Genomic DNA, 22,036 nt, shown 5'->3' with positions numbered 1-22,036 from the left:
CCTCCAAGATACAATGAAGCCAGTAGGAATGTCCTACTAATTTGACGACGCTATGCACAAGCGGAGTCAAATCCGAAATGCCCTTAGAATCTTACAAGCCTGAGAGAATCAGTCTAATTTCTGTTACTGCAGTATAACAGTAATTAGATAAACAATAAGAAAATAGTTTAGTAAAACGAATTTTGGTGGGAGCAAGAAAGAGAGTATAATGCATTAGAAGTCTTAAGAATTTATCCAGAAATGGGTAAATTCGATTGTACTTTGAAATGGTTGGGTTCTGCAACTTTTATAGAGCCTCTGGTGCCTTTTCATTGTGAAAAGCACCCAAGTATAGAGTCTTTACAGATCGGTTTGAATTCTGGCCGTTAGATCGCGCCCATACGCGATTCAACGAACCAGATCAATCCTAGAGAGTCTGTTGGGATATTTAAATTCCCGTCCTCCCATCTAACCGTTAGATGATCCATCTATGGTACAGATCGCACCCCTTAGATCCTTGACCGTTGGAAAGGGACACAACCCAATGGATCGCACCCACTGACCGTTGGAGCACTGGGCCCGCTGGGCCGACCGTTGTGCTCGAATCAAAGCCCAACCCAATCGAACTATTCGACACTGGGCTTGGGCTTGATGGGCTTTTGAACTATTCGGCCCACCCACTAGACCGATCCACAATCGTCTAGATCCAACGGTCCAGATCAGATCTGGAAAAATTAAAGGCTCCAATCGCTCCTCGCTACGATGCGAAGTGCGCCTAAAAAAGCGCCACTATGCGCCCTATAGCCCATTGCCCACTCCGCGCGTGCGTGTGCGCTTACGCGAACGGTGCGTTGCCCCGTCCCGCGGGTCCAACCATGGGTTCAACCCAATGTGCAATCAAACAAGTAATAGAAAAGTGTAGTGCTTTATAAGCCCTTCTCTTTCTTTTCTCTCATCCGATTTGGGACTATCTTTTTTCAACTACATTACACTATTCTATTTCTCTTGCAAAAAGTAACTATTTCCAAAGAAAAGTTTTTCTTTTTCCAAAACACACTTAAAGAAAATATTTTCCAAAAATTGTTTTGACCAAAAACACTTGATTTTAAAAAATCTTTAACAGTCAATAGTTTTTGAATTTTGTTGGTGTCATAGAACTTGTCGGTGGAGATTAGCCAAGTTTTTAGATGAGATTAGTTCTATGTTTAACGATGTTTTCTTTCTTTTGCTCACCTCCCTAGGAGTGCTAATGATCTAGCTGATCGACTTAGCTAAATTCGAGGCTTTGAGGGTCTTAATTTACTCTGGGTCCTATGTCCCCATTGAATCTGTAATCTCTTTTTATGCTCTGAATATAGTTATCTGAGAAGTATGTATTGCTCACAAATATTTTCTGTTGGCATTCCATTGTGGAAGTGGCACTACAAGTCTTCTAATGCTTGGCACTGGCTTGTTAGTCTTGTTTGGTTTCCTCTCATTAAATTGTCGCTTGTGTCTTCACTAGTTTACTTCTGTTTTTACAGGTTATGAATGAAGAGTCGTAGAGGGTGGGCGAGGGTGGAAAAAATGGGGTTGAATTTATCATTCTTTGTACAATAATTGCCCTATTTTTTCAACGGACAAGAGGGCGCGAGAGGACAGCAACTGGGGCTGTCTTTAACAATATCAACCCTACAAATAAAGAGCTGTCGTTGATTGAAACTAATTGCGTGGTGGGCCCTACTCTAACGATCCTAAGTTGGAAATATAATATACCCATCAGACGATCCTATTCTATCCAAATGGCCCACAAGTGGATGGCTAAGATTTCTTAAACAAATCAATCTACCACAAGGTGGCCAATCTTCAATGGGGGCCCACCATTGAGAGGGCTGTCCTGATCATCGGGCCACTCTCACTAAGAAAGGCTAAACTGTTAATTTTTGTACCACTTTTATCATACACATGAGATGTCTCTTCAGACCAAGGCCGCGTGACTGGCCGCATGATCTTCTATAAGACCTAGGATCTTAATTTCACATTCATTTCATCCATTGCGCCCCCTATGGAACCCAAAAATTACCCTTTACCAGTGTAAAAGTGACTTTTTACATACTCGTCCTAGTTAAAATATCTAAACTCGTACGAGTGCTACATCCACGTGCCATTGAGACAGTTGATCTGGTACCATGATTTCAAATTTCGGTTTACGAATGCATTTCGATCCTCACCGAATCCAAAATTTCAAGATTTAGGCCGAAAATCCGACGAAACCGTTAAAAATAACATTTTCTTTAATACAAAATTTCAACTAAAATTTGGGAAAATATTATTTAATTAAAAAATCAAGATTTTTGGGTTGAATTTCCTTAAATTTCGGATGAAATTTCGGAAAAAAAAATAAAATTTCAGCCTGTTCGGGTATTGCCCATTTCGGTTTACCGAAATCTGAAATTTAAAAGCATGGCTGGTAGACATGAGGGTTGTACAACAGTACAAGTGGGCTCAAAAAGTGATTGTCAAGAAACATCCTAACAACCACTATTTCCCTAAATTTACCCTCATTTTTAATAGCGGTCCCCACCTAATCTTATTCCATCATTCACGAGATGAAGTCCGAAAATTTTACACATCTAAGGGTATTTTGGTCATTCTACATTAAAATTCCCCTCAAATTGAATCGTCGGCCAATCATTTTTCTTTATTTTAAGCTTATAAAGTTGGTGATAGATAGGCGATAGATTAGGACCAAAAGTCCACAGCCACCAAACAAAGATAGAAAAAAATAATAATAATGGGAAAAATACACCTGTGGTTTACCCCTAATGTTTAAAAAGTTACACCCCCATGTGGTTTCAATTTTTGTAAGGTAGACCCCCTGTCTTAGTGTTAGGGTTATTCTGTAGAGTTGATTTTTTAGGCACACTCTATCTATGTCAGGGCCCATCAAATGAAAGCTTTGGATCATCCAAAGATGGGCCCACTGTGTTTTTGGTAGTGTTTGGATTCGGATATGAGGTTTTGAGGGGTGTATGGGGTCTTCATTAGCATTGATAATGTTTCAAAAGAGGGGGCCGACCTTATACAAATTGAAACCACAGGGGGTGAGTTGTAACTTTTTAAACATTAGGGGTTAAGTTGAATGTGTCAGAAACCAGAGGGGGTCTTAAGTGTATTTTTTCCAAAAATTAATTATTGAGGAGATAAAAAAAAGCTTAACTAATGCATTGGCCGAACCGAACCGAAGCGAAACCGAGCCCTCGTTTACTGACCCCACAAGATGAGCCGACACACATAGTGACATAGACCACGACGCGCGTAAGTCCTTCTACACTTCTCACCAGAAACAAAGACCAGAAAGACACGTGGCAGTATTCCAATGCCCGGACCCACCCGGATAGAAATACGCCGTACTCAAGCAATATGTTGGACTTATTGACTTTTGGTACTTGCTGAGGTCGTAATCTATGTACAGAATTACAGAGAGAGAGAGAGAGAGAGAGAGAGAGAGTTTTTTGTTTCTCTCCTGTTTTTTTTTTTTTTTTTGTCTTCTGAATTTTCCTTGTTATTAGAGAAGAAAATTGTGATTTTTTTTGGTTTTGATTTGAAGAGAGGGAAATGGGTAGCTGCGTTTCGAGGCTCGGAGCTTGTGTTGGGAATGGGAATTCGAAATCTTCTAAACGGTCTCGCAAACGGGAAAGAGAATTGAAGAAAAGGGTTTTCTCTCGGAAAGCCACAGAATCGATGCAAAAGGTGGGTTTTTCAAGTGGGGGTGTGCCTGGTCGTCGTTCCTACACCAATCCTGCTTTCCAAGGTTCCTAATTCTACTTCCCCCTTTTTTTTTTTTTTTTTTATTTAATCTGATTTTTTTTGTGGTTTGATTATTTCTCTTGTTTTGCTATGTGGGTTTTGATCCATTTTAGTGGAAACAAGGAAAATAATAGAAAAAGAGGTCGATTAGAGGCAACGGGACCTCCTAAGGGTTCAATTCAAGAAGAACTATATAACTCTCTTGAAACATAAGTTTCTGTTTTGGTTGCGAATTCTCCTCCTTTTCATTTACATATAATCACAACACTATTAACCTACTTACATGATACATAAGCAAAACTTGAGTCAATACTCAAACTTGAGGATTCCAATTCTTTCAAACTAATCCACTAACATATAGGAAGATATATGCTTTAGACTCCTAATAAAAGTAGGTTTTTCCATTAGACATTCTAGACTTTCTAAACACAAGAGCACGTTTGCAAGATGCGCCTGCATCAGATGATTCAGATCTTTTCTTAAATTTGGGAAGACCAAGATCAAGTTGGTCCTGGATTATGTTCTTATAGTCCTTTGATTTTGATTGTTATTTAGTTGAAAAAGTTTAGAATTGTAGATATATATTGCTGCATTGTTTCCTTTACGTGATTTTTTGTGGAAATTCGTCCCCAGAACGTGTTATTATTTTACACTAGTATTGATGTTTGATTGTTATATGCGATTTACGTACTAAAGAAACCTTCAAATTAAGTTCGGAGACATGGGTCTCAGTTGAATAACTTTGTTATTACCCATGGAGTGAACAATTATGAAAACTAACCCCATGGAAACCTTCCAACTTCTCAGTGTTTCGTTTCCTTGATCCTGTTATTGGAACAGACCGAGCCCTCTGATTGCCATACCCTTCTCGGAATCTTTACCACATTCACAAATCAAGGGATGTGTAGCTTTGTTATTTATGATTTTTATTTCTTTCCTTTCATTAACGTATTTTCCATGTATTGATAAAGAAAGGAGAACAGGTAGGCAACATGACCAATAGTTGTGAATCAACTAATTGAAAGATTGGATTTGAAGGTACCATTGAGTTGAAGAATCACAGTATGTTGACTTTGCAAAATAGTCCCCTGTAAAATGACAATGTTCAAGGGTAATTATCATGAAGAAACTTTTTTTTTTGTTGTTGGGTAGGTAAGCTGGGGTTTGGTGGGGACCCGTACCGGTTTATTACAATAAACTCTATCCCTGGATATGATATCCCTGGATATGAAAGGTATTACAATCAAGCATACAAAACACTATCCCTATTCCAAGAGTAGGGACATAGACCAAGTAAACAAAGATGAGACCTAACCCTAGATATGTCTAATGCAAAGTGGAAAACAGAGCATCACAAGGACCACAATAAACTCTATCCCTCGATATGATATCTAGAGTAGGGGTAAAAGAAAGGGAGCCAACAGATTCAACTACTTCTAATTTTCGCTAGGAAGTAGAATCTAGGGAACTGAATCAAATTTTCCGATCGCCCATGAAGAAACTTAGCGAAGAGTTTTAATTAGAAGAATTTATACGGACTTCGAACGAATTTTTGCACTTATGTATGTACAAGCACATTAATCCATTCCATTCTATATTCGATGAGCATGAGTTTATCAAGGTAGGGGTACCATTCTTCCTTTCGAAGCTTTGTCAAATATTTCATTTGAAGAAAGATGTCTCTTTGGCTAAGTTTTTATTTACGGGGTGGCAATTTACTACTACAATATGCTTGGTTTGCACTTGGAAGAATGATTCCGGGAGGTGAAATGAAACCCATGTTAATGTAGGTGACAATCATGCTAGGTGACCTCACTGCTGAAGCATACAGAATGCTCGATTGTGTTCCTTGAAATAAGGGAGGAAAGGTGAAATTTTGGTTGTCTTACTTTTATTTTTGCCTTCTTGGTTATCTTGACGTTCCTGTACCTTATTTGGTCTTCATTTTTACACATGGTGCTATTAGTTTATAAAACTAAAATGTGATTCATCTCTTATTAAAGTTTGCCTCCCTTAATCCGATCATTAATAATATTAATCTAAACTCATGTTGACACTGGATCTTATTTCATTATTTATGCAGACATTTCAGTTAAATATGATCGTATACCGATTTACACATCTAGTTTCTGGACAAATCTTGATAGAAGTTTCTTCACCATGGAGCTGCTTTATTCTTTAGGAACTTGTAGTTATTATCCCATGTTATGAGACTATTTTATCCAGCTTTTTTATCTGGTTTTACTATAATGGGGTTGCATTTGCAGGATCTACTGAGGAGGCATGGTTTGATTCTTCTGTAATATTTGAGTCTGATTGTGATGATGATTTCCAGAGTGTTCAGGAAGGTAGATGGCATAAACACCATAACCTTTACAATTGTTTGAAATGTTAGGTTTCTTAAACTCACTAAACTATGCATAGTTTTCCAATTTGTGCAGATGCATTATCCTTAAATGGATTTGAAGGTGCATCTATATCCAGTTTTTCTTCTCTGAAAAATGCTAACCATGAAGACATTAATGGAAATACTCCAAGCATCCCTTCCTGCACCGACCATCCGAAACTAGGGGAACTGTCAGTAGAAAATTCAACATGTGAACACACCAGTGACCCTGGTAATAATTCAAGACCCCCCTGTTTTGCACACAAGAGAAGCTGATTTTCAATCAAAGTCTAATGGTGCTTTAAGTTTAAATAATGTGGAACCTGTAGTTTTCTTGATGAAATCCCTAGCTTTTCTGTGTATGAAGGTGCTAACAGAGAGGACGAGGGAGTATTGGCCCATTGTGGTAGTCTGCCTAATGCCTGCTTGCCTTGTCTTGTTCCTACTGCCTTCACAATGGACAAGAAAAAATCTCTCAGCCCCAGTCCACCAAGCTCGAGGAAAAAGGCTGCCTTAAAACTTCCCTTCAAATGGCGGTCCATGGAAGGACATGCAACTCCTACACTATGTGAGTTCTCCATTGTTTAGTTTTTAGGTCAGTCGTATAATATTGGACTTATTTGGTGAACTTGTAACTAAAAAAAAATTCATTGGAAACTGGACTGGTATTCTCATCAGGAAATTAAACTGAGGAGTTAAGATGTTTCATCTTTGGTTGCTCCTGGAATTGATATTGCCTGTATAAAACTGGAATTGCCTAAATTATCACTCTTTTATTTGTCTGAGAAGTTCCATTGTCATGCCTTTATTAATATCTATTGACTGCTTTCTTTCCGCTTAAATATCTGAATGTTCATTCCTATGGTTATGTGCCACTGGAACTCTTCGATGTTGACATTGTTTCTTTTGACTTATTCTTTATATATGGGTATAACTGTTACTATTTGGATTAATTTACTATAGAAATGAATAGCGCCGACTGATTTAAGTTTATGAAATCATAAAAACAGTCATACAATATGCTTCAAATTTTTTTATCCATATTGAGGAAATTCCATTTAAGCTTAAACCAGATGCTTCAGTGCAACAGATTTGAAATTTGTGAATGTTCTTGATTTATAACTGAGAAAAAAATTGAGAGCAAGCATTTATGCACTAATTCCCAGATGGAAATCCCAAGACCTGATTATAGGAGTATGTAAAGAATCTTATTTGGAGTAACCAACAATTTGCCAAAATTCATAGTTCATTTGACAATCCCTATTTACCAGCCTCAGATTTCCTGCTGAACTCCCATAAAGTAGGGTCACTTCTTTAACAATCCTTTTTATTGATGAAGCTTGTTGAAAATTGAGCAGTTTTCCTTAGAGAAAGTTACATAGAGACAGAGGGGTTTTTCATTAGAAAAGTTGCGTTGAGGAATGGTCCATATGCATTTACTATGTGTTGACCTCTTATATACTTGCATCACAGTTGTACCATGCTCCATGCATGCATTTCAACATACATTGAGGCTGCCTCTTTAGCAAATAAATAATGCCTTTCATATGAAATCCTTTCTTTCATATTTTAAAATGTTCCCCCTATGCACCATATGATGGATGGTAGTAACTTGAAGGTTTTAAATCATGAACTTGGGATGGACATATACTGAGAGCAGTGATGTAATTTAGCTTATCCTCTTTCTATTACTTTCTCAGTTTCTACAAGGAGTTTTGTGGAAAGACCATTAGCAGGTTCCCAAGTTCCATTTTGCCCAGTAGAGAAAAAAATGCTTGATTGCTGGTCAGATATTGAGCCTAGTACATTCAAGGTTCGGGGGGTGAATTATCTCAGGTAAGTAAGCCTATGCATTTAGTTTTTTTTTTTTTTTTCCATTAACCTTGTTTCTAACATATGTCATCTTTTGGGGACATTGGAATTAAGGATTGATGTATATGCCTCATCTTTTTTTTTTTTGGTACATGGATTTATCTTAATTTAGCATCCATTTTGGATTCTATGGCAGGGATAAAAAGAAAGAATTTGCGCCAAATTATGCTGCATATTATCCATTTGGTGTTGATGTCTTCTTATCTCAGCGGAAAATTGATCATATTGCTCGGTTTGTGGAACTCCCGACTGTGGATTCAACTCGCAAGTTCCCACCTATCCTTGTAGTAAATGTTCAGGTATTCCTATTTTACACTTACGCCAGCTTTAACCAATGATTCGGTTTTATTTTAGTTTTGATCTAATCATGTTCTTTAATGCATTAAAATGATATGATCATACAAAATAATCTACTTGGGTTTGTTAAATTATTTTTGTTGTTTAACCGAATTCTCATTATTTTTAGTATTTTATGGCTTTGAAGGATGCTTGTGCTTCCAAATGCTTTTGTATGTAAGTTTCTATTTTTTGATTGCCATCACGAACTTGTATTCTTGTAATTTGTATTATTGAGGACTCTGCAACTGTAAGAAAGATACTCCAATTTCCGTTAACCATATTCCTTTTTTTTCATTTACAGTCATGAGGTTGCTTTGATAAAAATATCATAACATTGGTATGCGAACAACATTTGTTGGGGCAATAGTCACGTGTGCTTTTGTATGTAAGTTTCTATTTATTGATTGCCATCACGAACTTGTATTCTTGTAATTTGTATTATTGAGGACTCTGCAACTGTAAGAAAGATACTCCAATTTCCGTTAACCATATTCCTTTTTCTTCATTTACAGTCATGAGGTTGCTTTGATAAAAATATCATAGCATTGGTATGCGAACAACATTTGTTGGGCCAATAGTCATGTGCCTTTCCCTTGTCAACATATGATCGCATTTGTTGGTATGCAATCAAGAATTTCGGCAGATTTTAAAAGAAAATTTAAAGGAAGTATTCGAGGAATTTTATTGCCCGGGGGGGGGGGGGGGGGTGTGGTTTGGGTGGGTGGTTAAGGAGATGAGCACAACTTTCATAACTCTAATTTCAAAAAAGATGGGGTAAAGAAAATTAGAGATTTTAGACCCGTTAGTTTGGTGCATATGGTTTAAAATTATTGCTATTGTGCTAGCCATAAGGCTAAGGAAAGAAGTAAATTTGGTGATCTCTCCTTTCCAAGGGGCATTTGTGGAGAGGACAACTTCTAGATGGAGTTCTTATAGCAATTGAGTACATTGATTTGAGAGATAGAGCAAGAACCCCTGGCCTTCTATGCAACATTGATATGGCCTTAAACAAGGGAATCTCGTATCTCCTTTCTTATTTGTAATAGTGGTGGAAATTCGAAGCCTTTTCTTTTGCCAGGGAAAAGAAGAAGGCTCTCAGAGGGATTTAAAGTATTTTTTTATTATAGAGGGATTTAAAGTAAGTAACACATCCACAAAGATATCACGTCTTCAATTTTCAGATGATTTGCTAATTTCCCTTAATGAGAGGGCGAGCCTTGGCGCAACGGTAAGGTTGCTCCATTTTGACTTGGTGGTCATGGGTTCGGGTCATGGAAACAGCCTCTCTGCAAAGCAGGGGTAAGGCTGCGTACATCTAGCCCTCCCCATACCCCGCAATGGCGGGAGCCTTGAGTACTGGGCCGCCCCCCCTCTTTTTTTTTGCCAATTTCCCTTAATGATAGACTGGATGAGACAATCTTCCTGCGACTTTCCAAAACATACCTCTTTGCATTACACTCGTAGAATTTCTTTTTGTTCTCCGATTATTGATAGAGTGGAACGAAACTTAGCATATTGGTAGAAGAGCTATCTCTCCTTTGGAGGGAGAATAACTTTAATTAAAGCTTCACTTTCTAACATCTTGGTATATCTATTGACAATTCCTCATAAACCACTAGCGATACTTGAGAAGTTGCAAAGAAACTTCTTATGGGAAGGAAAGGATGAAGATAAAAAGTTGACACATTTGATCAATTGGAAAGAAGCTTGCAAACCAAAACCCAAAGGAGGCATTGGGTTTGGAAACATCAAGATGAAAAACAAAATGTTTTTGAGTAAGTGGCTTTGGAGATTTGGTGAAGAGAAAGAAACCTTATGGTGCAAAATCATATCTTCCATGTATGGGTGGGTGAGTTGAGCCTTTGCCATACTTTTTTGAGCCCATACCATTTAGTGACCCATAGAGAGTCTAGTATTAAAGAATGGTATGAATAACTTGGGGGATTGGGTTGTGTGTGTGGGTGCGCGCCGGGAGGGTGTGTGTGTGGAACAGTTGTGTGGTCGTTTGCGTTTAGGCATAACCTCGAAGCGAAGGAAGCCGACCAACTCCTCATCAGCATCCTTAGAATATTTGACAAGATGTATATTTCACCCATTGAGCCCAATATTTCTTGGCCCATGAAATAACACGTTGGATGAATGTTCTTCAATAAGTAGAGTTCCACCCTTGAGACCTATATGGAGAGCTCAAACCTCCACCTTGTTGGATTCCTTTAGCCCAATTGTCCCAAAAAAATGCAAGCACAATTTCCCCCATTTGATTTCTGACAAGTCTTCCTACTCCCACCGGACTTGAATTCCGCATATAAGCGCCGTCAAAATTAAGCTTGGGAAATCTTTAGACATTTCCTTTTGAATTTCGGGCTGGTGTTCAACTCGTAATTTGAAATAATTCAAAATTACTTGTAAGGGAGGTATTATCCTTTCAGCCTTGTTTATCTTGATCCTTGGAAGGAAAAACAGACCAGACACATCATGGAAGTGGAAACAAATTTTGGCCATTGAAATAGAGTTTCTAAAGATTTTCCTATCAGGCATATCCAATATGATATGACATAGCTTGTCGAATTTCCTTTTCCCTTACTATCATGGCTTGGGAAAACAATATTTTCTTTTACATAAACTTTTTTTAAATGCATGTAAATGATTCAAAATCCATCTGTTTTCTCAATGATGACATTTAAATCATAAGTTCCATTTTCTTGATTCTAGGACAAGTTGAATTGAACACCCATGTTTCCTTTCCTGACCAGATGATAACGTATCACACTAACACTAGTTACTGTTTTTGCAGGTTCCATTGCATCCTGTAACGATCTTTCAGAATGAAATTGACGGGGAAGGGTTGAGCTTTGTTTTGTACTTTAGGCTTTCTGAGAGTTTCTCAAAAGAACTTCCACCTCATTTCCAGGACAACCTCAGAGTATGCCAAAGTCACTATCGCTTTGTCTTTATAGGTTGATTTAATTTTGCTTACTATGTTTAATTTTGTCTGGTATTGTGTTATGAGATTGATGTGTCTTCTTTATCATCATATCCAAATGACTTTAATCTTCCAAACATTTCTTTATCCTTGGTAAACTTCTCACAACAAAGATGGATGGATTCCATGTCCTAACTCTAAGGTCTTAGATGGATTTCTACCTTCTAAAATTTATATTAATGGTAAAATGATTCTGAGACAAAGATCAAATCAAACAATTCTGCATGTCATCCATCTAAAACTTATAAACAAAAAAAATATTAAATTTCTGCAATTATCCATGTCCATTAATGCGAGGGCGAGCCTTGGCGCAACGGTAAGGTTGCTCCATTGTGACCTGGTGGCCATGGGTTCGAGTCACGGCAGCCTCTCTACAAAGTAGGGGTAAGGCTGCGTACATCTAGCCCTCCCCAGACCCCGCAATGGTGGGAGCCCTGGGCCGCCCGTTTTTTTTATCCATGTCCATTAATGTCACCTGAAAAATCTATCTGCAGATATATAGGGTCAGTTCCCATATTTCAAGGAGCTTGTAAAGTTCCCATATTTCAAGGAGCTTGTAATTGGTCGAGTTCATAGCTCAATTGGTTGGCACTTGGCACTTTGTACCTAATGCTTGGGCTGCAGGTTTTATCCCAGTTTATCCAAATGTTCCACCACCGCATCCCTAAGAAAGTTTGTTTCCGAACCACGTTGGCTTGATCCTCTTCCACGAGATACGTAAGCAACTTGAGATTTTTATCCCAAGTCCAGTCAAACTTTTCAAAAAAAACATTTCATACTTCGTAAATAAACCATTTAAACCTTTCAAAAATACTTCAAAGCTTTTCGATAAAACTTGTTTTTGAAAAGCTCTTCCTTTAGAGTTAGGAGTTTGTCCTAGATAGAGTGTTTTGGTTTTTGTGAATTTGTTTTAGAGCTAGGAGTTTGTCCTAGCTAGGAATGCCTCCATCCGGTCAGTTGGAGATCCACATCGCCGACTGATGACTAGAATAGGATGCGTTAGTTTGTCAATTGTTTTCCTTAAGACATACAGCCCAGTTACACAGGATATAGGAACCACCTGCATTAGTTTAAGGCTAACTTTCATTTAGTTAGGGCATAGAGGAAGTCCTAAAATTCACAATTCACTTTAACCTAAATAACGTTCCAAAAACTTTAAAAATCAGTCAGGTCTTTTAGGTTCAGTCTAGTTTAGCGGTCTAGATGTCTTAGGTATCATAGTTTAGAATATGTGCGAAGAACTACGTGACTCTGATTCTCGTGGAGGCAGGGATACATAGGCGGCTTGGATGAACATCAGACTATCCAAGAGTCGAGGAATACATTTAGAGTTTAGGATCTGTTGTTAGTATTTTTAGGAGTTGTGTTTGTTGTTCTCTACTGTTTATTTTATAGGATCATGCTAGTGTGCTTTCATTCTTTGATTGATAGTGATTTATCATTTGTAGTTTTTAGTTGTAGCCGTTATCTATTCACTATAGACTTATTTAGTTGTAGTTTATCATGCTTAACCTTAGCCCTTTTTGTTCTTTACAGTTTTCATTACTGCTCATACTCTTGCTTAATTATAAGTTATTCACTGCTTTCTTTATTGTGTTCACTCATGTGTAGTTGTAGTTCTTTCATTTGTTCATCTCATCATATACATATATTCATTTTCCACCCACCAAAAAAAATTGAGGGTCTATTTTCACTAATCCACTTCGAGGCTTTCCAAAGTACCAATTTCACTTTGGTCCATTGCTCAAGAAAATCCACTATGCAGACACATATACCCATCACTTAAATTGTTCTAAGCATATCCAATTGGACAAAATTACTTGGGGTGATCTTCATTACATCAATAACCAAACCAATTTTTAGTGTGTATAAAATAAATAGATATAACAATCATCTCTGTTGAAAATGCCCTGGCATAAGTCTGCTTGCATGCATTACAGTTATATATTATCAATCTAAATATTAAGATATGCTATATGCTAAGACAGGAACTTAATTTGGACCCCCGACTCCTCTGGTTCTTTTTCAGTTCGTTGTTTTTTCTACAGGTTGGCATCCTTGGATCGGGAAGCATATCTATGCTCAAGAATATGGAAAGTAGTGGCCCCTCCTAGGGTTGTGGCCTTTGCTTGGACTGTGGTCAGGAAGAAAATCAATTCGTGTGATCGATTCAAAAGGAGGAAAGTACATTTGGCGAGTCAATGTATTTTTTGTTGCTGCTGCGAGACCATCTTCTTGTCCATTGTCCCTTTTCATTCTGGCTTTGGATGAGAACAATTTACTTTTTTGGGCCCTCCAAGGCATTAAGTCGATCATCATCGATTGGAGCGCGGGGCCGTTTGGGGATGTTGGTAGAGCCATGTGAAAACTTGTTCCTGTCACTTTGATTTGGCACTTATGGAAGGAAAGGAATAATTGTATATTTAGAGGTGTAAATTGTAGTTGGGAAAGAAGTGCTTTTGAATTCAAAGCGGATATCATAGCGTGGAGCGGTATTGGGAAGGACGGTCCAAGTTACAGCTTAGGGGATGTTTTAAGAAATTTGAAGACAATAATCTTTGAAAAAAAGTAGCAGCCCATTGCGCCTAACTGGAACCCTCCACCAATTGGTTGGATTAAATTAAATTTTGATGGGAGCTCTAAAAGAAATCCAAGTCATGCGGGGATTGGTGAATTATTCAGGGACTCTAATGGATCCACTCTTCTGTCTTACTCCGGTCCAGTAGGCATTTGCGACTCAAATGAAGCGGAAGCTCGTGCACTATTATGGGGTTTGAGGTGGTTTGCAAATCAAGGGTTTGGCCATTTAATTGTAGAAGGTGATTCATCTAATGTTATATCTTGGGCCACCAACCAAGCCATAGGTCCTTGGACGATCACAAGCATTGTAGTGGAAATTAGGGACCTCGCTTCATCTTTGTCGCCAAAATTTCAGCATATGCGTCAGTCGGCTAATGAAGTGGCCGACCAACTCGCTAAAGATGGGGCAGATAGAGATGATATCGTTATTATTCAGTCGGATCACATCTTGGAGTCGAGGATTATCTAGAAGATTTTGCGGTCTTCTTTTTTGACCGAGAGCGGTTAGTTTTGTATTTGGTCTTCATGTAATCTGTTACACTTGTGGGACACCTTGTCCCTTCACTATAATAGTTTTTCATCTTAATAAAATTGTTATCTTTCAAAAAAAAGGTAGGTACTTTTTTTTTTGAATCGTAGCAAGATTATATTAAAAAGAAAAGGAGGGTGACAGAGAGTGTCAACCCCAAAGATACAACAAAGACGAGAAACAAGAAACAGAATAAGAAAAATACAACAGGACCCCCAAGTCAAGGGGGAAGAAAATCCAAGCACTCCAACAAGAGTCTATCTTCCCCTTCCCTACTAACCAATCTACCATACTGTTTGCTGATCTTCTAACATGGTTAAAAGTGATCGAAGACTCATCAATTTTATCCAGCATCTCATCAAAGAACTGAACGAACCCCCAAGGAGGAAACACAGAACCCCTAAGCCACCGAATGGTATTAAGAGAATCCCCTTCTATTACTTTTTCTAATAACTCCTTATCTAGCTAGCGAATGCCTCGGAGCACAGCTCTAACCTCAGCTTCACCAGCATCAGCTGATCCAATGGGCCCTGAAAATGCTTAAATGACATCACCCCTATGATTCCTTAGAACCCCTCTGATGGGGACATCAACAATGATTTACAAGCGTAGACGTGGACGAGATTGATGGCGGAGACTCTAACATGGGTCACAGACATTGTCGTCTTTTTTTTATTTTTTACTTTCTATTTTCATCATTTTATTTGTAGCCTACTTTTTAGGCATCAAATCTCATCTGTTTGGTGTGTTTTTGGTATTATTAGAAAGGTTTTTCAATTACCTATCTAATGGGCCCAAGATCACATGATTTGTATGTGATTTGAGCAAGTTCTGATTGTTTTTAGGAAGTGGTTAAGGTTTATTACGGGATTACTATTTTAGGTAAGTTTTTATCTTTACTTAGTTTACTTTGGATTAGATGAATGATTGAGATTAGTTTTTAACTTTAAGTTATCTTCTAGGGTTTCTTTTCTTATAAATACATCTTATGAAAGCAACGTAAAAGGACCTTTGGGTGCGTTTGGATTGCCGGAATCAGGAATTGGTATCGACTTGACATTCCAATTCCCCCTAAACATGGAATGCAATTCCAATTCTAGTGTAGTGCTTTAAACATTCTCCCCTATTAATTATGATGGAGATTTTTTGCATAGTTAAAAAGTCAAGATATATTTGCAAATTGAAGTGGGCAACACTGCTTGAGGAGGTGGAGATTTTTTTGCATAAAGGTGATAGGTTATTTGCTGAGGGCATTGATTTAGGCTTTCATATCGTGGTGCCACGTGTTTGCCAAGTGGGCCACACGTGCGGGGGAGTGTTAAAGTATAAAAGATAAATAACGCCTTTCTCCAACAACTTAAGCGATTGGAGATTGGTTGAGGAGTGAAATTCAACAAGGGAATCATTTGTGATTCCAATTCGAGTGTTTGGTAGCGTCGCGACTATTGTCAGAATTGAATCAAATTTTCAATAAATTTTCCATTTGATCAAAATAAATTTTAATAACTTCTGTAGGCATGATAAATTCTCCAAACGGGCAATGAAAACATATGGGCTGGTTTATAACTAATTTGCGATTGGCTACATTAACTCAGAAAGGTATTTGCTATGGCAGAGTTTACACTACCAACCGAACTAAATAAGCAAACACGGTGAGGTCGTGCTTCTTGTTTAACTTCAATTGAGGCCTTTGAGGACTTTCCACAAACATCTTAGATGCAGCAGTGACTCGTGTAATTAAAGACCATAGTCGGCCGGAATATGAGACCTAAATCTTCACAATTTCAATATGCCTATAACAACAACCCAAGTCATGCCTTAGCTTCATTAGCCAAGTTTTATTAGGAAATGAATGAGGCCTAATCCATATCCATGTAAAACATAGATTTGATAGAAAATATCCATCCAATTTAATCACTAAAACTGATAGTTAATGGTATCAAGATCAATCTTCTACAAGCTCAATCTTCTTATCCTATGAAACACAAGCCACGATTCCTCTTTTGCAAGAGGATTTCGCCTGAAATTTCTCAAACCCTAATTCATTTCATTGAAGCAACCGAAAATGGAATGCTTTCTTGCAAATGGGATCATTCACCATGACTTAGAATACCTGGCAAGCCTTCTTCCACTTACATGCAAATGGAGTTCACTGCCATTCGTAGTTGCAGCGGTAAGCCATCGTCTTCTTCCACTCCAAGCTCTCTCCAACCCGATTTGTTTTCCACCGAAAGCATAGAGTTGAACTAGAAGATAATGATCAGATGATGGAAACCCAACGTCTGTAAAAACCATTTTCATTTTCCAGACCAACATGTTGATTTTGAGCGTCTGTTTTGTCTGATTCCAGGAATCAGAATACCACCTCCTTTGATGGGTAATAGATGACGCCCTTTATTCCACTTCAAATTCCACACGAATTTCTTGATTCCATTCCCTAGTCATAACCAAATGCCGGAATCGCCGAATTTGGAATGGGATACCCATTCTGATTCCCGATTCCAGCGATCCAAACGCACCCTTTGAATATTGAATAGAATTGAGAATATTTTGTGAGAGCTACTGTGGCTTGGACTTCTTCTCTTCTCCTCTTGCTGGCTTGGAGCCATTCTTCTCTCATCTCCTGTCATCTATTCTCTTCTATTATCTTCTATTTCTTCAATCAAATCAACACAAACAAGGTTAGTAAATCAGGTTTTCTATTTTCTTTGTTCTTGAACCCTAAAACTTGAAAAACCAAAAATCCATAGATCTCCCTTGTTCTCCAAGATCTTGTTATGAGATTTTAAGGGATTGTTTTTATGATTTAACCTCAGCCTAAACACCCAAGAACCCTAACTTTAAACCCCTTTTGAGCCTTATTGCAATTTTCACTCTTTTCAAGCCCTTAAACTAGTTTTAGTGAACCCTAGCCTAAACCTACCATCAAATCAGAGCCTAAACCCTAGATTAACCTTTCTTTTACCTTCTAAATCTTAATCTAAGATTTGGACAGCATTATTAAACCAAAATCCTAGATCTGCCAAAACACCCTTTACAGCCCAAAACTAGACCGTTTTGAGCCTTTTACTTTGTTTTTCTTCATTGGATATTATTATTTTCATGCTTGTGTAATCAGCCCTATTTCATTGGTACTTACATTAGCTTTTAGTTATTTTAATTAGTTGCATGCGTAAAACTTAGTTTAGGCCTAATTTTGTCATTAACAATTCATCTGAAAGAGCTTTACCTATTGGTTGATTTGTATAAGGTTTATTTCATGCTAATTATGTTCCTTCTAATTATTGGATGCATTCTAAGCCTCAATATTTCTGCTGCCCGTTAATTAAACCTTCATTAAATCAGCCCTAAGTTAGTCCCGTTAGAAGTTTTGAGTCTTCCGAGTTATCCCTAAGCCTTTCCTAAAACCATTATCCCATTAGGGGTGTCTGATTTTCCCTAGATTAGGTATTGTCCTGCATCACCATATGCCAGTCGATCCGGGATTACCAATACTGGAACCATCAAAATTCAGTTTCAACATCCCACCAACAGGAGGTTGCCAAGCTTGAACAATAGGGGACCGATGCTCAACACTGAAACAAATCTCCCGCCAACCTTCCCATAGATCGAACGCCGAAACAAACTGGAATAAAGGGGGTACTCCTCACCCAAGCTATGGTCAAGGCTATAGCTTTAATGAAAAGGAAATACGACGACTTAGCAACTCAACCTTCCCCTTTTTCTTCCGAGGGTCCATATTCCAACCCTCAATTAGATTTGTGAGCTTTAAGGGGAAGACTCAAGAAATACCAAACCTGGATAAAATGCTACTCCACACCTCCCTAGCTACTTGACAGTGAATGAAGATGTGATCCACCGATTCCCCAGCCGCTAAACACAAAGCACAATGATCTACTATCAACATATTCCTCTTTCTTAGGAAGTCTACCGTTTGGATCCGATCCCGAATAGCCGCCCAACTGAAAGTGCAGACACTTGGAGGAGGGTGGATCTTCCAAAGTTTTGCTTCAATAGGGGAAACAGATCAAGGCCTTTGATTTTACAGTACCTATCATTTTACAGGTACTAAATTTACTATATCATATACCAAGGCCTTTGAACATATAAATTTAAAGTAGGTAGTCGAGTGCAACAACTAATTTACTGTCAGCTATTTAGAATATGGGCTCAAATGGATGAGGGCGTTCATACATACCATGAGATGCAAATACGATAAATAGCAACGGTCCTGGACACTAATATATTTCCTTTACAATCTGGAGTCTTTGGAAGGAGCACTTAATGCTTTATAGAGATTTGTGAGGAAGTTTCTAATTTTAATTGGGGTCAGTGGTCTTTAAACTCCAAATGTTATGGGAAAAATCGTAGACATTGGGGAAATTCTTGGTGTATTTTCTTATAGTAAAAGTGTGAAACTCCATTTCTTGTTTCAACAATGACGCCAAGCGCATGTGACTACCAGTTTTATACCTTTCCCTTCATATAGTCTTGATTCATTTTTTCAGATATTTTGTTGATGAAAACCTACATTCCATCCATCTTGTTTTGTAACGTGGAATGTATCAATAAAAGGCTAATTTTACAAACTACAGAGGATGGCATGAAACAGGACATACAAGTTAGCCAATTTACATGCAGCGCCAAAGCATATTACAGTATTTTAATTGCTCTAAAAACATCTGGTAGTCTCAGTCAAATGTTTTTTGACGACTTCTTGGATTAAGAGGAAGGATTACATGGAATTCCTACAAAAATATCTATCCTAGTGGCAGCTTTGTGATTTCTAAGTTTCTATCTCTTTAGTCTTTGCTTTCAATAGAGCTATGCTCAATTCTTGTTTCAAGAGCTGTTTTGTTGAGAGAATTGTGCATTTCATGGTGCTGGTGGTTGTTTATCCTATTTTCCCTGGTGCCAGAGTAAAGTTGTATGTTTTGTTCGGATTATTATCCATCAGAAATCTTTGGGTATTTATCATGTTTTCATCAATTCATATTCATGTTCTTTTGAAACAGAAGCTAATAGATGATGAAGTAGAAAAGGTTAAAGGTTTTCCCGTCGATTCAATTTTGCCCATCCGCGAAAGGTTAAAGATCTTGGGCCGTGTATCAAATTTGGATGATCTCCACTTAAGTGCAGCTGAGAGAAAGCTTATGCATGCTTACAATGAAAAGCCTGTTCTTTCTCGTCCCCAACATGAATTTTACTTGGTAAGTTTATTTGCTGCTAATTATGTTACTTTCAGATCCAAATGACGTCTCAATGTTCATTCTATTCTTGTTCTATTTTAAAGAAAACACAAGTAAATCCAAATCCATTGAACTCATTAAGGGCCCGTTTGGATGCCGAGAAGATTTTGATTTTGATTTCTCACATTTACAGCCTATTTTGCGTTGTGACTTGGATCCGGATCAAATTCTTGGATTTCCAAATCAGCGACTGACAGTGAAAAAAATCAGATTTCCAAATATGCTGTGGAAATAAGTAATTGGAAATCCACAGATCTGGCAGTTTCCTTCACCCTCTTTGCTCCTCAACCTCTCCCCTCCAGTAGAAAGTAACCACCCCCGCCCCCCTTTCTCTCTCTGTCTCCCTCAACATGAGTTGGCGGATCTATTCATTTTGTATTTAAAACTCAATTCCAAATCCAAATACAAAATATGAGGTATCCAAACGGGCCCTAAAGATTTTAGGTTTAGAATTTGGAATGTCTCCATTGAACTTTCCATCTACTATCCTGCCTATTTATTAGTTGCAAGGCATTCATCAATACTTTTGTAGAACTTCGTGCGTATTGTAATTTTGTTGGGGATTAAATTACACATAATTTGTCTTGCTTGATCTCATATCTAGTATGAGTTGTGCTTTCAAAGCCTTCCAGCCATTACAAAAGCTGATGTAATGTCAGTCCCTTTGCCGCCATTTTGTTTTAAACAAGTACATAAAAAAATATGGAAAATTCACTGAAGTTTAAGTAGAGGGTTGTCACTTTCACCGCTAGAAAAAAGAAAAAAAATTAAACACTACTCTATCTGCACATTTACAGGGAGAAAACTATTTCGAGATTGATGTAGACATGCATAGATTCGGTTACATCTCAAGGAAAGGGATCGAAGTATTTCAAGACAGACTGAAGCTATGTGTCTTGGATATTGGCTTGACGATTCAGGTTAATTCTTCACCCGAATTTGTGTTCAAATCTGAATCAATTGGTTGCATGTTTTCATGTATGTATTATTCGTAGATCATGGTAATGCGTGTGAAAACAGCCAATTACTCCAAAAGCTTAAGCTGTTAGAGTTGGTGTTATTTAATTATTTATACTTCAATACTCCCCCTCACGTGTGACCCCACTTTTTTTGGGTTGGCAGTACACTTAGATTTTTAATATTAAGGAGTTGTTGGGTTTTGAACTCACACTCCGATACCATGTAAAACAGCCAATTACTCCAGAAGTTTAAGCTGTTAAGAGTTGATGTTATTTAATCATTTATACTTAAACAACACATGCTATTTTGTTGAAACAGGGGAATAAAGCCGAAGAGTTACCGGAGCAGATCTTATGCTGCGTGCGGTTGAATGGGATCGAATATGCCAATTATCAGAAACTCGCAACGACTGATGGATGAGTTGGGTGTCGGCGAACCCAATAAAGGTTCCGATCTTGTAAGCATTCAATAAATAATAGCTAATCAATTTCAGCAGCCCTTTGTGCATCTTCGTATCCTAAATTCGAAATGTAAATCATTGCTTCCATCATGCATGACCCAAGGCATATTTTCTCTAGGTTGGAGATAATTATGGTGCTTTATTATCGGGATCCTGATTATGGTCCATATGCATTGAGGGGCAAAAGCATAGTTACCAAAAACTTCCTAGTCGGATGGGAAGCTCAGGCTTCGGAAGCTAAGGTGTCCTTGCTTATCAAATATAAGGGAAAAGTGTTTCTCACACGCTTCCTACACATTTCTCTTTGGTCTTGTTTGGATTGCAAGAGAAACCTTTCTCATGGAAATTTTTTCTTAGGGAAACTGTTTTTGTCTTTTGGTTTAGAGGGAAATGGTATAGGTATAAATTAAAGGTCTCTCTAAATAAAACTTGAACTGATCTGATTCAAGTTATTTTCTCATTCTGTAATCGAACAATGAAAAGTAAGAAATTTTCGATGAAATTTTAATCTACAGAATTCCTAGAAGGCCTTAATTAAGAGTGTGCTTCTTCCTAGTTAGGCTACTAATTTTTTTTTATTCAAAGTTTGTTTTCTCCTTTTCATAATGTGGAGGAAGCATGTTTTAAAAAAAGAAAATATGTAACATAGTACAAAAAGTAACTCACAATTCACCTTAGCAATTGGGTCACTTCTAAGGTCCCAAAAAACGGGTGTTTTTTAAATTATCTAAGGAGCCAGGTCTGATGTCACGTTTACACAAAAGGGAAATGATATATCTGCCCCTTATTCTTCCTTGGACAACCCCTTGTAGTGTAAAAGCCTAAAAGGGCAGTCATAATTCATAAATACAGTAGAGAGGGCTGGCCCAGGGAAGAAAAGGGGGCTAATATATCACTTCCCTATACAATT

General features: G+C 37.8%; 1 protein-coding gene across 2 annotated transcripts; it reads left to right on the top strand.

Annotated features, from left to right (window-relative positions):
- Positions 1-3,440: 3,440 nt before the first annotated feature.
- LOC143847075 (uncharacterized) lies at positions 3,441-21,280 on the top strand. Of its 2 annotated transcripts, XM_077355747.1 has the most exons (11): positions 3,441-3,772; positions 6,036-6,116; positions 6,210-6,386; positions 6,522-6,722; positions 7,855-7,990; positions 8,163-8,325; positions 11,160-11,288; positions 19,473-19,667; positions 20,504-20,626; positions 20,985-21,123; positions 21,245-21,280. In XM_077355747.1, the coding sequence occupies exons 1-10, from the start codon at positions 3,577-3,579 to the stop codon at positions 21,084-21,086; spliced, it is 1,503 nt and encodes a 500-aa protein (XP_077211862.1). In that variant the 5' UTR covers positions 3,441-3,576; the 3' UTR covers positions 21,087-21,123; positions 21,245-21,280. The 2 variants fall into 2 exon arrangements, with proteins under 2 accessions (XP_077211862.1, XP_077211861.1); XM_077355746.1 differs by having other exon boundaries at positions 20,985-21,280.
- Positions 21,281-22,036: the final 756 nt, after the last annotated feature.

Source organism: Tasmannia lanceolata, unplaced genomic scaffold, assembly GCF_043159265.1.
Source record: "Tasmannia lanceolata isolate RefF3 unplaced genomic scaffold, GAP_Taslan_0.1 ptg000015l, whole genome shotgun sequence".
Lineage (NCBI taxonomy): Eukaryota > Viridiplantae > Streptophyta > Magnoliopsida > Canellales > Winteraceae > Tasmannia > Tasmannia lanceolata.
The sequence above is the reverse complement of the archived record's forward strand: the minus strand, read 5'-3'. Positions and strand labels throughout refer to the sequence as shown.

What these genes read in the sequence shown, in the direction of transcription:
- LOC143847075 (XM_077355747.1), top strand. Translation starts at nt 3,577, where the DNA reads ATGGGTAGCTGCGTTTCGAGGCTCGGAGCTTGTGTTGGGAATGGGAAT. An exon ending in CACCAATCCTGCTTTCCAAG is followed by an intron (nt 3,773 to 6,035) that starts GTTCCTAATTCT and finishes TTGCATTTGCAG; the next exon opens with GATCTACTGAGGAGGCATGG. An exon ending in ATTTCCAGGACAACCTCAGA is followed by an intron (nt 11,289 to 19,472) that starts GTATGCCAAAGT and finishes CTTTTGAAACAG; the next exon opens with AAGCTAATAGATGATGAAGT.